The sequence below is a fragment of the Camellia sinensis genome, chromosome 1 (assembly GCF_055761805.1).
Source record: "Camellia sinensis isolate YWXY chromosome 1, ASM5576180v1, whole genome shotgun sequence".
Taxonomy (NCBI): Eukaryota; Viridiplantae; Streptophyta; class Magnoliopsida; order Ericales; family Theaceae; genus Camellia; species Camellia sinensis.
The window spans coordinates 73112573-73127033 of record NC_138961.1 but is presented as its reverse complement, the minus strand read 5'-3'; the positions used below and the strand labels follow the sequence as shown (position 1 = coordinate 73127033).

General features: G+C 37.7%; 1 protein-coding gene across 2 annotated transcripts in view; it reads right to left on the bottom strand.

Annotated features, from left to right (window-relative positions):
- Positions 1-14461, bottom strand: part of LOC114289088 (structural maintenance of chromosomes protein 6B) — a 125332-nt gene that overhangs the window by 3714 nt on the left and 107157 nt on the right. Inside the window, exons 17-25 of one of the 2 annotated variants that reach the window (XR_014336165.1) lie at positions 12985-13116; positions 12770-12884; positions 12599-12684; positions 12334-12429; positions 10848-10984; positions 10660-10722; positions 833-912; positions 608-686; positions 388-445 (exon numbers count right to left, since the gene is read on the bottom strand). Coding sequence is in view for 1 of the 2 variants with exons in the window: in XM_082879520.1 (XP_082735646.1) it covers positions 388-445; positions 608-686; positions 833-912; positions 10660-10762; positions 10848-10984; positions 12334-12429; positions 12599-12684; positions 12770-12884; positions 12985-13116 (886 nt within the window). In the remaining variant the exon portion in view is untranslated. Of the gene's footprint in view, positions 1-387; positions 446-607; positions 687-832; positions 913-10659; positions 10763-10847; positions 10985-12333; positions 12430-12598; positions 12685-12769; positions 12885-12984; positions 13117-14461 lie in introns of both variants that reach the window. The other variant, XM_082879520.1, reaches the window with a different exon arrangement.

Below are 14461 nucleotides of genomic sequence, written 5' to 3'. Positions count from 1 at the left end.
AATTTTTAGATAGCTTGGTCTCCAAGGCATAGTTTATTATCAATACCAATTTAAGCCCAAGGACAAACATATTTTTAATAATAATATTCAGAGTTTCTCTTCCTTGTGGATTTAAGATTCTCTCTTTCTTGTAGATTTGAGAGCCCCTTTCGTCTATTAGAACGATATATAGATCTCGTGTGTATTCCACTGCTGCCGGGGACAAGCAGGTGCAAACCTATTGTTGAGATTTATCCAATAGCACAACTTATAATGTCCTATCCTTTATCAGCCAGCATGATTAGAGCCAGAAAAATAATCAAATCTAAGAATCAGTTGAATTTCCAAAAAGCATATAGAGGTCACAGAAACTATGGTATGGTATGGAGTATATGAAATTGAACAAACCTGAGAGCCCTCTAGTGTCACGAACATTGTTATTTGATGCATCTTGGGGCATCTTCACCTACAAAGAGAAGTAGAATCAAGATAAAGCTCACATAGTCAACTTTGATAAACCCAGTTAATTAGAAGCAAATATAGCCAAAAAAAAATCTCATTTTTGTATACTCCAGGACAAATTACCACAGCCACAAGAACATATACCACTATGATGCAAATTGCTTACCTCCATTGAAAGTGTCTCATCTTCATAACTAACTTTAACATGCCCACTGATTCCTTTGTTTCCCAGAAGGCTGTTAAATCTGGTTGCAAACAATAATTGATTATGAAATAGTTGAGAAAATAATCCTGCAGAGGTTTAGGGGGCTTCCCAGTGGGGTGAATAAATTATTTTAAAAAACAGAATTCTGAAAAATAAGCACAATATGGTTATGCGGAAAACTCATACCGCCAAGTCAACTGTCTCTTCAAAAGAGTGGCATTTCTCTGAAATTTGTTCCATCTCAACTCTTGGGCTTTCTGGCACGCCTATATTGCAATTACAAATATGAAATTTCATGGTGATGGATTTGAGGTAATGAAAATGGCATTATGGGGAAGAAAAGGACAATAGATAATTTAGTAACCTAAGAAGCACGGACACGCGACACGACACAGACACGACGACATGCAAATTTTCAAAAAATGTAGGACACGACACATGGGGAACATGCACGAAGATATATTGTTTTTTTCTTTTATTATTGTATCCTAACTTATTTAGTTCAAACTATTAGTTTCATGTATGTTTAATCAGTGGACACGTGTGTTTAAACAATGGATACGAGTGTCCGACCTTTTTAGAAAATAGCACACGTTTTGACAATTTTCGGACACGTGTCGGGAAGTGTGCATCGAGTGCCGGTGTTCGACATGGAAACGGCACTGTGGGAGCCAGAAAAAAATATACATCAACTTATTGGGGCTAACCCAAACAAAGCTTACAATGGGTCCAGCCCAAACAAATATCACACCACCCCCCATCTATATAAAGGGAGGGCATCCCAAGTGGAGGTATGTTCATCTCTCTGTCAGACAGCACACAAACACTCTTCATTTTTCTTCATCTTCCTTCTCTAATTCTAGGGCTAACTTTATTATCGGAGTGTCTCCGGTTGACAACCTCGGTTGGGTGGCACCGACTATGCTGCCTTGCAGATTTACAGGAGCCAAGGTCATCTCTTCATTGGATCTCATCAACTATCCATGTGAGGATTTTCTGGGTCTCACAATTTCTGGGTCTCACAACTATCCACATCCGATTCCAACGATCCAAAAGTCGTTTCCAGCTATTTGGTGCTTTCTGAACACGTCCGTATAGTCTAATTTTGCAAATTTCATACCAAAAATTTGTCTATTTCATATGCCCTGCCACATATCTATCGCCGCCCAAACAATATTTTTGTCGCCAAGCCTACAGTTTGATCAATGCCAACTTCAACAAATATTTGGCAACTTCTCAACTATATAACCACCAAACTCGTTATGAATTCCTTCTGAATAACAAATTCCATTCAACCGCCATGAGGCTAGGAATCCACTTCCACAATTTGTTCTCGGCTTTCTCGGTTTAACTCGGCACTTTTGGCAGACTCCATTTTTATTTCCTTCCGACTAAACAATGTCATTCGAAAGCAATGGGGCAAATATATGGGACAGGCCGAACTCAACTCAAACAAGTCGGCAATTTGCTTTCAAAATCTACTCGGCAATTCCTTACAACGGTGCAATGCTACAATGCTATTTTTTAATGCTCAACCATTGGCGTACTTTTTTCCACTTTTCACTTATTTGTGATTAACAAGTCTACCTCATTTGATACAGGCAATCAATGACACAAGATGCATTACTCCAAATCCTTGCAATGTTGGCAATTGCTCGCCACTTAAAATCAGCTAAAGTCTTCGAATATGGCGCAATCTTTGCACTTGGCACGAAGTGCCATCAGTAAAAATCTCCGAATTCGAAGCAGAACATTCATATAGTCATTATGGCATCCTTAGTGCAACCCTCGCCCGGGGGATATAATACCGTGGCCTACGGCCCTCACCCGAGGGACATAATACCACGGTCTACGACCCTCACCCGAGGGATATAATAATGCCAAGGTTTTAAAAGGCGGCCGCAACCATTACGTAACACCGTTACGTAATGGTTTTGGCAGTTACCGCCACCCGTTATGGCCGTTTTTGTAGTGTGATTGAGATTCACAGGTGTGTCGGCCGTAGCAGCTGCCGTAGCGGTCGTAATGGTGCCGTAAAAGTCGTAACGGCCTGTTACACACCGTTACGTAACAGTTCCAAACTGTTTCTTTCGAAAAAACACACAAAAAAAAGCTGAAAATGGGGGAAGAGGGATAGAGAGAAGAGGGAAGATAAAGAGAGAAAATGGAGGAGCAAAAGAGAGAGAGAGAAAAGGCAAGATGAAGAACATGTTATTGATTTGTTGAAACTGTAAGACCTATGCTATTCTATTCAACTACTATCACTAAACCATTTCGTTTGTGTGTGTCTATCTATAAATTGTTTGAAAATAATAATAATAATAATAAGTGTGGTCATTATCTATTTGGCTTGGTTAAAATATGTGTATATATATATATATTTAGGCTCTTATTTATCCTCTTACTTTTGTCATTGTTTATCTTATATATAATTATTAGTGATTGATTTTTTGTATAATATAAAGTCATTAATTATTAAAATAAAATATAAAAAACTCAGTTTATAGTGATTTAAAAATATAAAACATATTGGATCATACTTAAAAATTTACAAAAATTGATCAATATTTATTTTTAACCCAATAAATATGATCATGGAAAAAAAATATGCGTATTGGTAAGTTTTTTCAAATTGTGTAAAAAATAAAAAAATTCACGGTTCCGGTTACCACAACTGTTACACTACGGCCTTTACACCCCGCAACCGCAACCGCATCACCGCCATCGTTACGGCGACCGCAACCGTTTTTCAGAACCTTGAATACTACGGCCTACGGCCCTTGCCCAAGGGATATAATACTGCGACCTATGGCCCTCGCCAGAGGGTAATAATACTGTGGCCCATCATTACAGAGATCTCTGATGTAAACCTAAGGGGTTCCTATGTTAGACCTATGATAGACATTATTCATTGAACCTCTATACTAGTATCACTCACTGGGCTTTAGCTCGCCCCTCCCTTATATACATATAGTTATACATATATTTGCCATACATTCAACCATACATGCATTCATACAATCATTCATCCATTCATTTTATTCATTTATCCAGAGTGTTCTTTATCAAGAAATCTAACATCTATTTGAACAGTGTAGTTCAGCAATAAAAACTCTCATTCCTTCTATCGCAGACAATGAAAGTTTTGGCGTAATTGTGGGAGCCAAAAAAAAATATATATCAGCTTATTGGGACTAACCCAAACAAGACCTACAATGGGTCCAACCCAAACAAATATCACACCCCCCATCTATATAAAGGGAGGGCATCCCAAGTGGAGGTATGTTCATCTCTTTGCCAGACAGCACACAAACAATCTTCATTTTTTTTCATCTTCCTTCTCTGATTTTGGGGCTAACTTTATCATCAGAGTGTCTCCGGCTGGCAACCTCAGTTGGGTGGCACCGACTATGCTGCCTTGCAGATTTACAGGAGCCAAGGTCATCTCTTCGTTGGATCTCATCAACTATCCATGTGTTGGGTCTCACAGGCACGGATACTCCACTTTCTTAGGAGTGTCCATACTACTTAGGTAACAGTAAATATGAAGAAATACAAAATAGAAGATGTCAAACTTTGGAAAAAATGTTAAAATCCACCTACTCTCCACCTACTTCACCCACTTAAACCTACTCCACTAAACCTAACCCACTACACCACTACCACCTCACCTACTCCACTAAACCTAACCCACTACACCACTACCACCTCACCTACTCCACTAAACCTAACCCACTACACCACTACCACCTCCACTTCACCTACTCCTTACCTACTACACACTCACCCTCTTCTATATATAGGAATCATGAATCATTGTAATTTATATAAATATATCAATCAATAATAATACATACAATTTATTCTCTCTCTTTCTCTATACATTATTTCTTACATGGTATCAGAGCTGATTTAAAACCTAGTATTTTCGCTTCCCCGGCGGGCGGCAACCTCACCTTAGCCGCCCGCCGGACCTCAACCTATTCCGCTGATAAAATCAACAAAGATTTGTGCAACTGTAGTCATGTGTGAGGCTAATGGAGAAGAATTCTTCACCTCATATGACGAGACAGTCTGGAACTGGAAACACTGCAACATTCTGCTCTGGAATTCTGCAGCAGCTAGATTATAGCTTGGTTGAGTGCCAAGCTTTGGTTCTTCCACCCACTCTTGAACTTGCCCAGCAAAGTGTGAAGGTTCATGCTTGTGTTGGAGGGACTAGTGTGCGCGAAGATCAGCGCATTCTCTCCAGTGGGGTTCATGTTGTTGTTGGTACTCCTGGTCGTGTGTTTAACATGTTGCGGAGACAATCACTTCGCCCTGTTTACATCAACATGTTTGTCTTGGATGAAGCTGATGAAATGCTGTCACGAGGTTTTTAAAAAATCAGATCTATGATATTTTCCAGTTGCTGCCACCCAAAATCCAGGTTGGGGTGTTCTCAGTTGCTGCCACCCAAAATCCAGGTTGGGGTGTTCTCTGCAACAATGCCACCAGAGGCTCTTGAAATCACCAGGAAATTCATGAATAAGCCTGGAAAGAGAAAAAGCTCATGCTAGGATTTGCGAAGTGATTCGCTGCAGGAATTTTGGCTTTGGATGAAACCCTTACCATACTCCACTCATTCTCTCCAACTGTTCTAACTTTTTATTTTTATTATTATTATTATTATTATATCAAATAATCAATGCACATATGTTCCCCACTAACAGTGTCCACTTTTGACCCAAACCATTTTCAATCCATCATTTCTCCTTCACCTTTTGCACCCCACTCACCGACTCTCTCTCCACTTTATCACATGGGTTTGTCCCTCTCTCTCCTCCATTTGATTTCAAAAATCACTTATTTTTATTTATTTTTTCCAAGTCACTTTTCCTCTTTTTTAAATACCCCACTCTATTTTGAAACAATCGCACTGATGTTTTTCATATAATCCATCTATAAATATTTTTTATCTATTTTCTTTCTCCCTTGTTTTCTTTCATTTTATTTTTATTTTTTCAACAAAACACTCCCCCCAAAAAAAAAAAAAAAAAAAAAAAAAAAAAAAAAACATTTTACAAACTTGTCATTTCTTCATGCCGGGGATCAACCCCGATCAGCATTTTACACCATAAAAAAAAAATAAAAATAAAAAAAAAATAAAAATAAAAAAACACAAAACAAAACAAAACACAACCAACACAAATCGGAACAGTGGGATTTTTCTTCTCGCCTATTCCGCCGGTCTTTTCTTCTTGCCACCGTCTTGGGCGGCCCTTGCCGGTGTTGCCTCCGTGTTTCCCACTCCACTGGGCATGATCACTACTCCCTGCTCCTCCACTGCAGCATATGGCGGCCCTCCAAATCGGAACATAAAACTGGCCTTCCGCTTCAGCTCTTTGTTTTCCGCCTTTAGCACACTTATCTCTGCTCGCGCATCCTTATACATGCGTTGGAGCAGAGCCAGTTGGGCGTTTAACTGCTGCACCTCATTTGTCCTACTCTGCAGCCGGTTCGACAAATTTGTAACCGCAGTCATGGTTTCCACACATGACTTCAAGGTATACTGATTGGCCTCCACATCCGACTGCACCGCCATTTTTTGCTCCACCGACCGCATCGGAAAGTTCAACGGAGCAAAACCAGAGGTGTTTGGTTGAGGTTCACTGGCCACCGCACCAGTTATTTCTCTTGTGGACTCGTTCAGTTCTGGAAAGAGCGTGAGCAGACCACGGGAAGAGGAGGCCATGTTCTGGGTAGCTGGACGGGAAGAAGAGGCCATGTTGCTGAGTGTTTCAGAGACGGGTTGGTTACAGAGTATTACAGAGTTTCTTTCTCAGCAAAGGAAGAGTTGTTTTCAGAGGATTTTCAGAAGTTTTTTTGTCTGCCTCAGCCTCAGCATCAACCTTGGTTAAATAGCGAGGCAACCACGCGTATCGCGCGCCACTTGACGCCAGACGACAAACGGGCGCGCCAGTCAAGGCACTCACGTGCCTCGCCATCATGTCCGGCACATCTTTTTATGACTTGGGCTCGCCTTTTGATGGCACGTCTTTTTATGGATTGGGCACGCCTTTTGATGGCACGCCTTTTTTATGGATTGGGCACGCCTTTTGATGGCACGCCTTTTGAAAGATTGGGCACAACTTTTGAGGGTGCGACTTTTTAAGGGTCCGACAAGACTCTGTAAACTGTCCCGACATTGATTCCGGTTAGCTCCTTTATGGGTCCGACAAGACTCTGTAAACTGTCCCGACATTGATTCCGGTTAGCTCCTTCAAGGGTCCGACAAGACTCTGTAAACTGTCCCGACATTGATTCCGGTTAGTTTCTACAAGGGTCCAGCAAGACTCTGTAAACTGTCACAACAACTGTCACAACATTGTCTGCTACAACGGTCCGACATGACCCCATAAACTGTCTTCTACATCGGTCTGACACCGCCATCCAGTGTCCTCTACACCGTTATGACACCACCATACAGTGTCCTCTACAACGTTATGACACCCCCATACAGTGTCCTCTACAACGTTATGACACCCCCATACAGTGTCCTCTACAACGTTATGACACCACCATTCAGTGTCTTCACCAATGGTCTGACACGACCATACAGTGTCTCCTATCCTTTTTTATTTTTATGTATTTTCTTGTTTTGTTACTCTCTCCAAACTCAAGTTGGTTAGTTCCTATCCCCCTTGAGTTTGCGGGGGGCTGTTAAAATCCACCTACTCTCCACCTACTTCACCCACTTAAACCTACTCCACTAAACCTAACCCACTACACCACTACCACCTCACCTACTCCACTAAACCTAACCCACTACACCACTACCACCTCACCTACTCCACTAAACCTAACCCACTACACCACTACCACCTCCACTTCACCTACTCCTTACCTACTACACACTCACCCTCTTCTATATATAGGAATCATGAATCATTGTAATTTATATAAATATATCAATCAATAATAATACATACAATTTATTCTCTCTCTTTCTCTATACATTATTTCTTACAGATTCAGAATCCTCAACAAACCAAAATCAGAGGGAAAGAAGAAATAGCATATAAAACAAAAAATGAAATATGCAACATCATATATCTTGTACATCATGGTTGTTTGTTGGCTTTAGTCCAACAACAAACAAAATCAATATTGACCCCCTCTCTTGATCCAAAGACACGAATTAACTCATAGTATCAATCCTCCTCGCATTCAATCATTGTAGTGAAGGCATTGAGGTGACTCCTTAGCAGTTGTCTTTCTTAGTCAAGGCATGCCTTGCCAAAAGTAAAATAGATTTGTAATTTGCCCCAATAGAACCCCCTTTTCTCGGGACAAGTACGATAAAATTTTAGGAGTGCTAAATGGTTACAACCACTGTACACACAATGTACAAAAAAACTACAGCCTTCACAAAAATATGTTCTATAAAATCTATTAAAGGTGAAGAATAATCACAAAAATTCCCCGTGAGCCAAAATTAAATGTATGAACTTTCTTAAGCTTTAATCTTGAAGGTACAGTGACTCCCCCACCCTCCAAATACACCACATTCAACGGATAGGTGCCACCACCACCCAACCCTTCCATTCCTTGTCAGACGAACACTCACCAGTCCATCATTCATAGAACTCATTTGTAGTAGCCTGCATCACCCACTCAACACCAAAAGTAGAAAATAATAAGCTCCACAAGTCCCTTGACACATCCTAGTGGAGCAATAATTGACTTACCAACTCCTTCACCTCCCTATAGATACAATACAGTTAAGGGGTGAATAACAATCCCCCAAATTATCTATAGGTTAAGAAAAAAGACAAGCGCAGCAGTCCATAGGAAGAAAGACACCTTAGTGGGCACTCCCACTTTTCAAATACCCTTCCAACAGAAAACGCCATCATTACCATTGCACAAAAGAGATATATCTGATTTCACTAAGGAACTTCCCATTACCTTTCCATCTCATCCTTTTAATCCACACGGACCAACACACCATAGAGTATCTTAACAAAAGTATCCACGCCTTCAATTCCTAATCTTGAATAGGCTGAATGAGCAAAGGCTCTAACCAAATCAGACATCATTAATACACAAACTCTGAAACCAAATCATTTTTGTCACGGCCAAGTTATTGTTCCCAAAAGGCCATTGACAATTGAATATAACACCAACAACCAGGCTAGAATCTAACATTCTGGCCATTCACTATCACAAATGTCGTGAATAAAGAAATCTAACCAACACTTGGAAGTTGGATCCCTCTATCTAGCTCAATCCCACGATTCCCTCACCTCTTTGATCCAAACTTATAATCCACCACCCTCCTCCAAAAGCTACTAGCCTCCTCAGCATATCTCCAAAATTATTTCCCAATAGAGCCTAATAACTGTGTGTGGATACACATGAGAGGGACTAAAGGGAAGTGTAGAGTATAAGGGGAAGGGAAGGGAGGTAGCTTTCATCTTATTTGGCTAGACAATAATGATGAAGAGAAGGGAGGTGCAGAAGCCAAATAAGTAACATTTACAAATATATATATATATATATACTAGTTTAAAAAAAGCCCATGCAAGGCACGGGTCAAATGTTAAAATGCAAAAGTTTGTATGAAAAAATGTAAATTAATTAAATTATTAAGTTGATTACTTGTGTACTATCTTTTATGGGAGCATAGACAATTTAACTTTTTATAAATTTTGGGCACTAAAATTTAAATGAAGCATTTTTATATATTTTATACATCTTCATGTTTTAATTTAAAATATTAATAAATAAATTATTAAGTCAATTAACAATTTTTAATGATATAAGAAATATCTTTCGATGAATAATTTTGATAACTTTATTGTTGCATAAGAGAGTAGTTATTTATTTATTTATTTTTGTTGTTGTAGTTGCAATTTCTAGTATTATAGGGGCAATTCATATTTTAAATAAACCTCATGGATGTATTTGTAATTTATCCAAAAACAAAATATTCATGTTTCATAACTGGCCAAGATTTTGTGCATAATTATGAAAAAACTGTCATCTAAATTAGTACCACCAATATTGGTAATATTACCAAAAAAAGAGGGCAAAATGGGAAAGAAGATACAAGCCTCCTTCTCTAAAAATGAGGGGCATTTGGTGTTAAAAATTTATTTAAAACATAGGGTGCTAAATGCTAGAGCTGTCTTTTCTTACTAACATACTAAATTACCAACCAAATTCTAATTCACCAAACGATACTTGAACCCTTCAGATAATTACAATGAAGCCTTTCCAACCTCTCTACCACTTACCCGAAAGTATTTGTATGCACATCTCATGTGTGCACATGTTTGTCAGTTTATTTGTATTATCTATTGTGAGTTTCCATCAAGAACTAGATTGAGTTTCCTTTTTTAAAGCTAGGTGAGAAACAAAGGGATTTAATTTCCCAAAAGGAAACAACATTAACATGTATTGCGAAAGAAAAAAAGGGCTGGAAAATTTAGATTATGTTAATTATGACAAACAATTGATTGAAGAAAGTGCTAGCAGCAAAAAGAAATCCATTCTTCAGTCAAGATTCAATGTTCTAGTAAGGAAAATGTTTTTCAAAAATAAATGTTGGAGTCATGAATGTTGGCCCCAAGCACATCACCATCAGTTTGGCTAAGAGTTCTGAATCCAAGAATTTCGACCCACTTGATTTGAACAAATGTAGGGGCCCATGTCATCCTACCAACTATACCATATATAAAGCCGTTCTATAACAATTCAAGATAGAGATCAGTTTGGAAGTGTCACCAGGCAATTATGCTTTTTATTCCGCCTTAGCTTTTTAGTAGATTTAATCATACCGCCAACATTCAATACTATCTATGCAAGTAGTACAAACCAAGTATTCCATTTTATCAGTATCAGTACCACGAATATGTTTGTGTTGTGTATGTCTCACGAGCAACTTAGCCATGCAATGATTTCTGATACTATATGTTGTGGTTTTCAAAACCTTAATACAAAAAATAAAAAATAAATAAATAACTTACATTCAATTTGTCCCGATAAGATTTGTAAGTTTGTTGTCTTCTCAATATTTTCCGCTCCTTTTTCTGATACAACATTTTGAGATCATCTATAGATTCAGCATATCTGTGAAGCAAGCTTTCACATTTTAAACTACAATTCATTTTGTTCACGTAATACAGATATAGTAGAAAACATATCACATCCATACCTCTCACTCTCACGCTGAATTCTCTGGTTTAGCCTACTTAATTGTGCACTAAGTTGCTCTGGAGTGCTCCCTTCACAACCTCTTAAAGCTTCAAGATCACTTTCAGGACAAATAATTGAAGCTTTTTTGTAACTCTCCTGAAGATATAACATATGATTATGATAAAGAACTGGTAGATGCCTAAACATTGGCTCCATTTCAAAAAGCATTAACAGCTGGCTAATCCATAGCACAGGAATGTAGGGATTGAGTTAGGGGTTCTATTATTCTTGTTGACTAATCAATGTGTATATATAATATATCAAGATGCCACTTATACATTCATATATATATATATCAACGTTACAATTTAAATGCATACGTATATACTTAGAAAATATGAGGAAGAAGAACTCCGAAAATATGAGGAAGAAGGAATATATTTCTGTTATATTCAAAACTTCTTATCTTACAAGACCAAATGACACTCCTTATATAGGAGATATTACAAACATCATTATAACCCATTATATGCCACTTACATATTATATATTACCACTATCTACCACTATCATATTATATACATGCCACTATCTACCACCAACACCACTATCATATTCTATACATGCCACTATCTTTCACCAACACCACTATCATATTATATACATTAACACAAATTTCCAGCATATATATATATATATATATATATGAAAGGCTGTTGACAACACAACACTATATAAAAACTAAATGAAAGGTCCAAAAAAGGCTGTGTTTGGTGGAGCTTTCCAAACATGATTCCACAATATGATTTGAGTGCTCTGTTTGTTTACAATTTTCAAAAATTGATTCCACACCCACTTTTTAAAACCTGTCTACCTGGTCATCCTTCCGGACGTCCCTCCGGACGTCCGGTTATTATTTTTATATTTTAAATAAAAAATATTTTGGGAATTTTTTAAAATTTTTTAATGAGCTTTGAATAAAATTTTAAATTGTGTGTTTGGTTATGAGTTGTAAATTTTTGAATTAAATATCATATGTCACATCACTCAATTCAAAACTCTTTTCAAAACTCATAACCAAACAAATTTTTCACATTCAAATCATAATTCCAAAACTCACAAACTCAAAATACAACTCTATTCTCAAATCATAATTCTAAAGCTCTACCAAATGCAACCTTCATTTTTCTAGGATCAACAGAAGCATCACACACACAAGTAATTATACAGCAAACTAACAATAGTGGAGCATCGTAGAATTCATAAAAGTCTAAACAGCATTTGCTACAGTATTTTTAAAACTTCCTGTCAATATTTTAATCAAATCACAGGCCAATATTCTGAGGAAAAGTCTGGGGGGAATGGGGAAGACAGGAGAGATTTGAGCTGATGTTATGTTCCAATGTTTTTTAATGTCTATCACAGCTACTCATGGACAAACCATGCTGGTTGGTGCTTATAGATAATATTGAATTCATATACTTAAAAAGGGGTTTGGCATGTACCAAACGGTTGTTTTTGATCTCCTCATATTGTGCCTCTGCCTCTTTGACTTCTGGGAGGACCTTGTCATTCATCACTTTCTCATAATGAATCTTCTCCTGAAATAAGAGCTTTTACAATGTCAACAAACTTGCATACCCCAAATAACAATAATATCACTGAGCAAAAAGTCCTATGTGTGTGTGTGTGTGTGTGTGAGAGAGAGAGAGAGAGGGAGGGGAGCAAGTGAACTAGATATAGTAAGGGTAAAGGAGAAGTGAATGCAACCGCTTCTGCAGAACGTAGATCTTCTTCAATCAGCATTAACTTATGCTCTGCTTCCTCAAAGGCATCAATTTCCCCTTTTGCTGACTCTACATTTTTCAATAGGGACAAAGAAGCATTTGTAATAGTGGAGGTGTAAATTGATAAATGTTGTGAAAAACAAGATTACCATACCACATAAATTCTCAAAGGAAACTTTAAGATCACTGGCTCTAGTTTCTGCCTCCTTCAGTCTCACATGGATTTTTTCTAACAACATTTCTTTCTCTTGCACGTCATCTTGGATTTTCTGGACATCATTGCAAATGAAAGTTACAATGACAAGAGAATCCACATAAAAGAATCAATAACAAATTAGAACTTTAGTGACATGGCTATAAGGAACAAACAGAGATCTCATGGTGAAGCTCATCAACAGTAGATGCAGGTGCTGAACTAGCTTCTGCGACATAAGAATTCTTCACATCTTGCAGTGCTAATTTCTTATGCATCACAATGCGCTCTGTCTCCAAACGCCGCCTCTATATAAAATGAGATAAGAGTAAAAATGATGAAGAAAGTACATATTTAAAACCATCATTATGTAAACTCAAAAAGATAGGTATGTGCCAAACTCCTCTTTGTACATATAAATACTGAACTACTACTGCTCATAAGGACTAATAAACTATTTATTTTATTAATAATAAGTGAAGATCAGTTGGAAACACTAAAAGAACTCCATGTAAATTATAAGGAGATATTGAACAAGACATTAATACAGTCCACAATTCGTAACCTCGGACAGTTTCCAAGAAGGCAAGTCCAGGCAAATTAGCTCATCATGGGAAAATATAATAAATTAGGCAAGTTAGCTCATTGAGAGCAAATATGATAAGCAAATGATAACAACAAATAGTAACTTGCTAAGATTCAAATGTCACCAAAGGTGATGTTGAATGTATAGAAGTTGAAGAGAGAGAGAGAGAGAGAGAGAGAGAGCGGCTGCAGAAATATTATTGAACTAAAAACTAGGTTTCTCCCCTTACACACAACTATTTATAATAATAATAATAATAATAATAATAATAATAATAATAATAATAAGAGGTAGACACAAATTGCATAACTACCGTAACACTTAACACTTAACACTTCCCCTTAAGTTGGTGCAAAGATGTCTCTCATGCCCAACTTGCAACAAATGGAGTGAAAGACCTTACTACTAAGACCTTTAGTAAATACATCAGCCAATTGATCTTCAGACTTAACAAAAGGCATACAATCAAACCCTTATTCAATTTCTCCTTAATGAAATGCCTGTCGATCTCAATATGTTTAGTCCTATCATGTTGAACAAGATTGTGAGCAATACTTATGGCAGCTTTGTTATCACAATACAGAGTCATGGGTTCACTACATTCAAGCCCTATATCACTCGTCAAGGATTGAAGCCACATCAATTCACATGTACCATGTGCCATTCAGCTTCAGCACTAGATCTGGATACCATTGCCTACGCCGTGTGACTAAATTTCCCCATACAAAAGCACAATAACCGGAGGTAGATCGTCTGTCATCTATAGAGCCTGCCCAATCTACATCTGTAAATGCCTCCAACCTCAAGTAACCATGATTAGAAAACAAATTTCCTTTTCCAAGAAATAAAGCCTTCTTCAACCTACAAAACTTTTTCAACTATAGACTGAAATGAGAATCCTGAAGGTACATCCATATATACCTCATCCTCCAAATCATCATGAAAAAAGGCATTTTTCACATTTTGTTGCTATAAATGCCATCCCAAGTTAGCAGCACATGAAAGAATAGCTCGACTGGAAACGCTATAGGGGTAAAAGTTTCTTGATAGTCAATTCCATATGCATG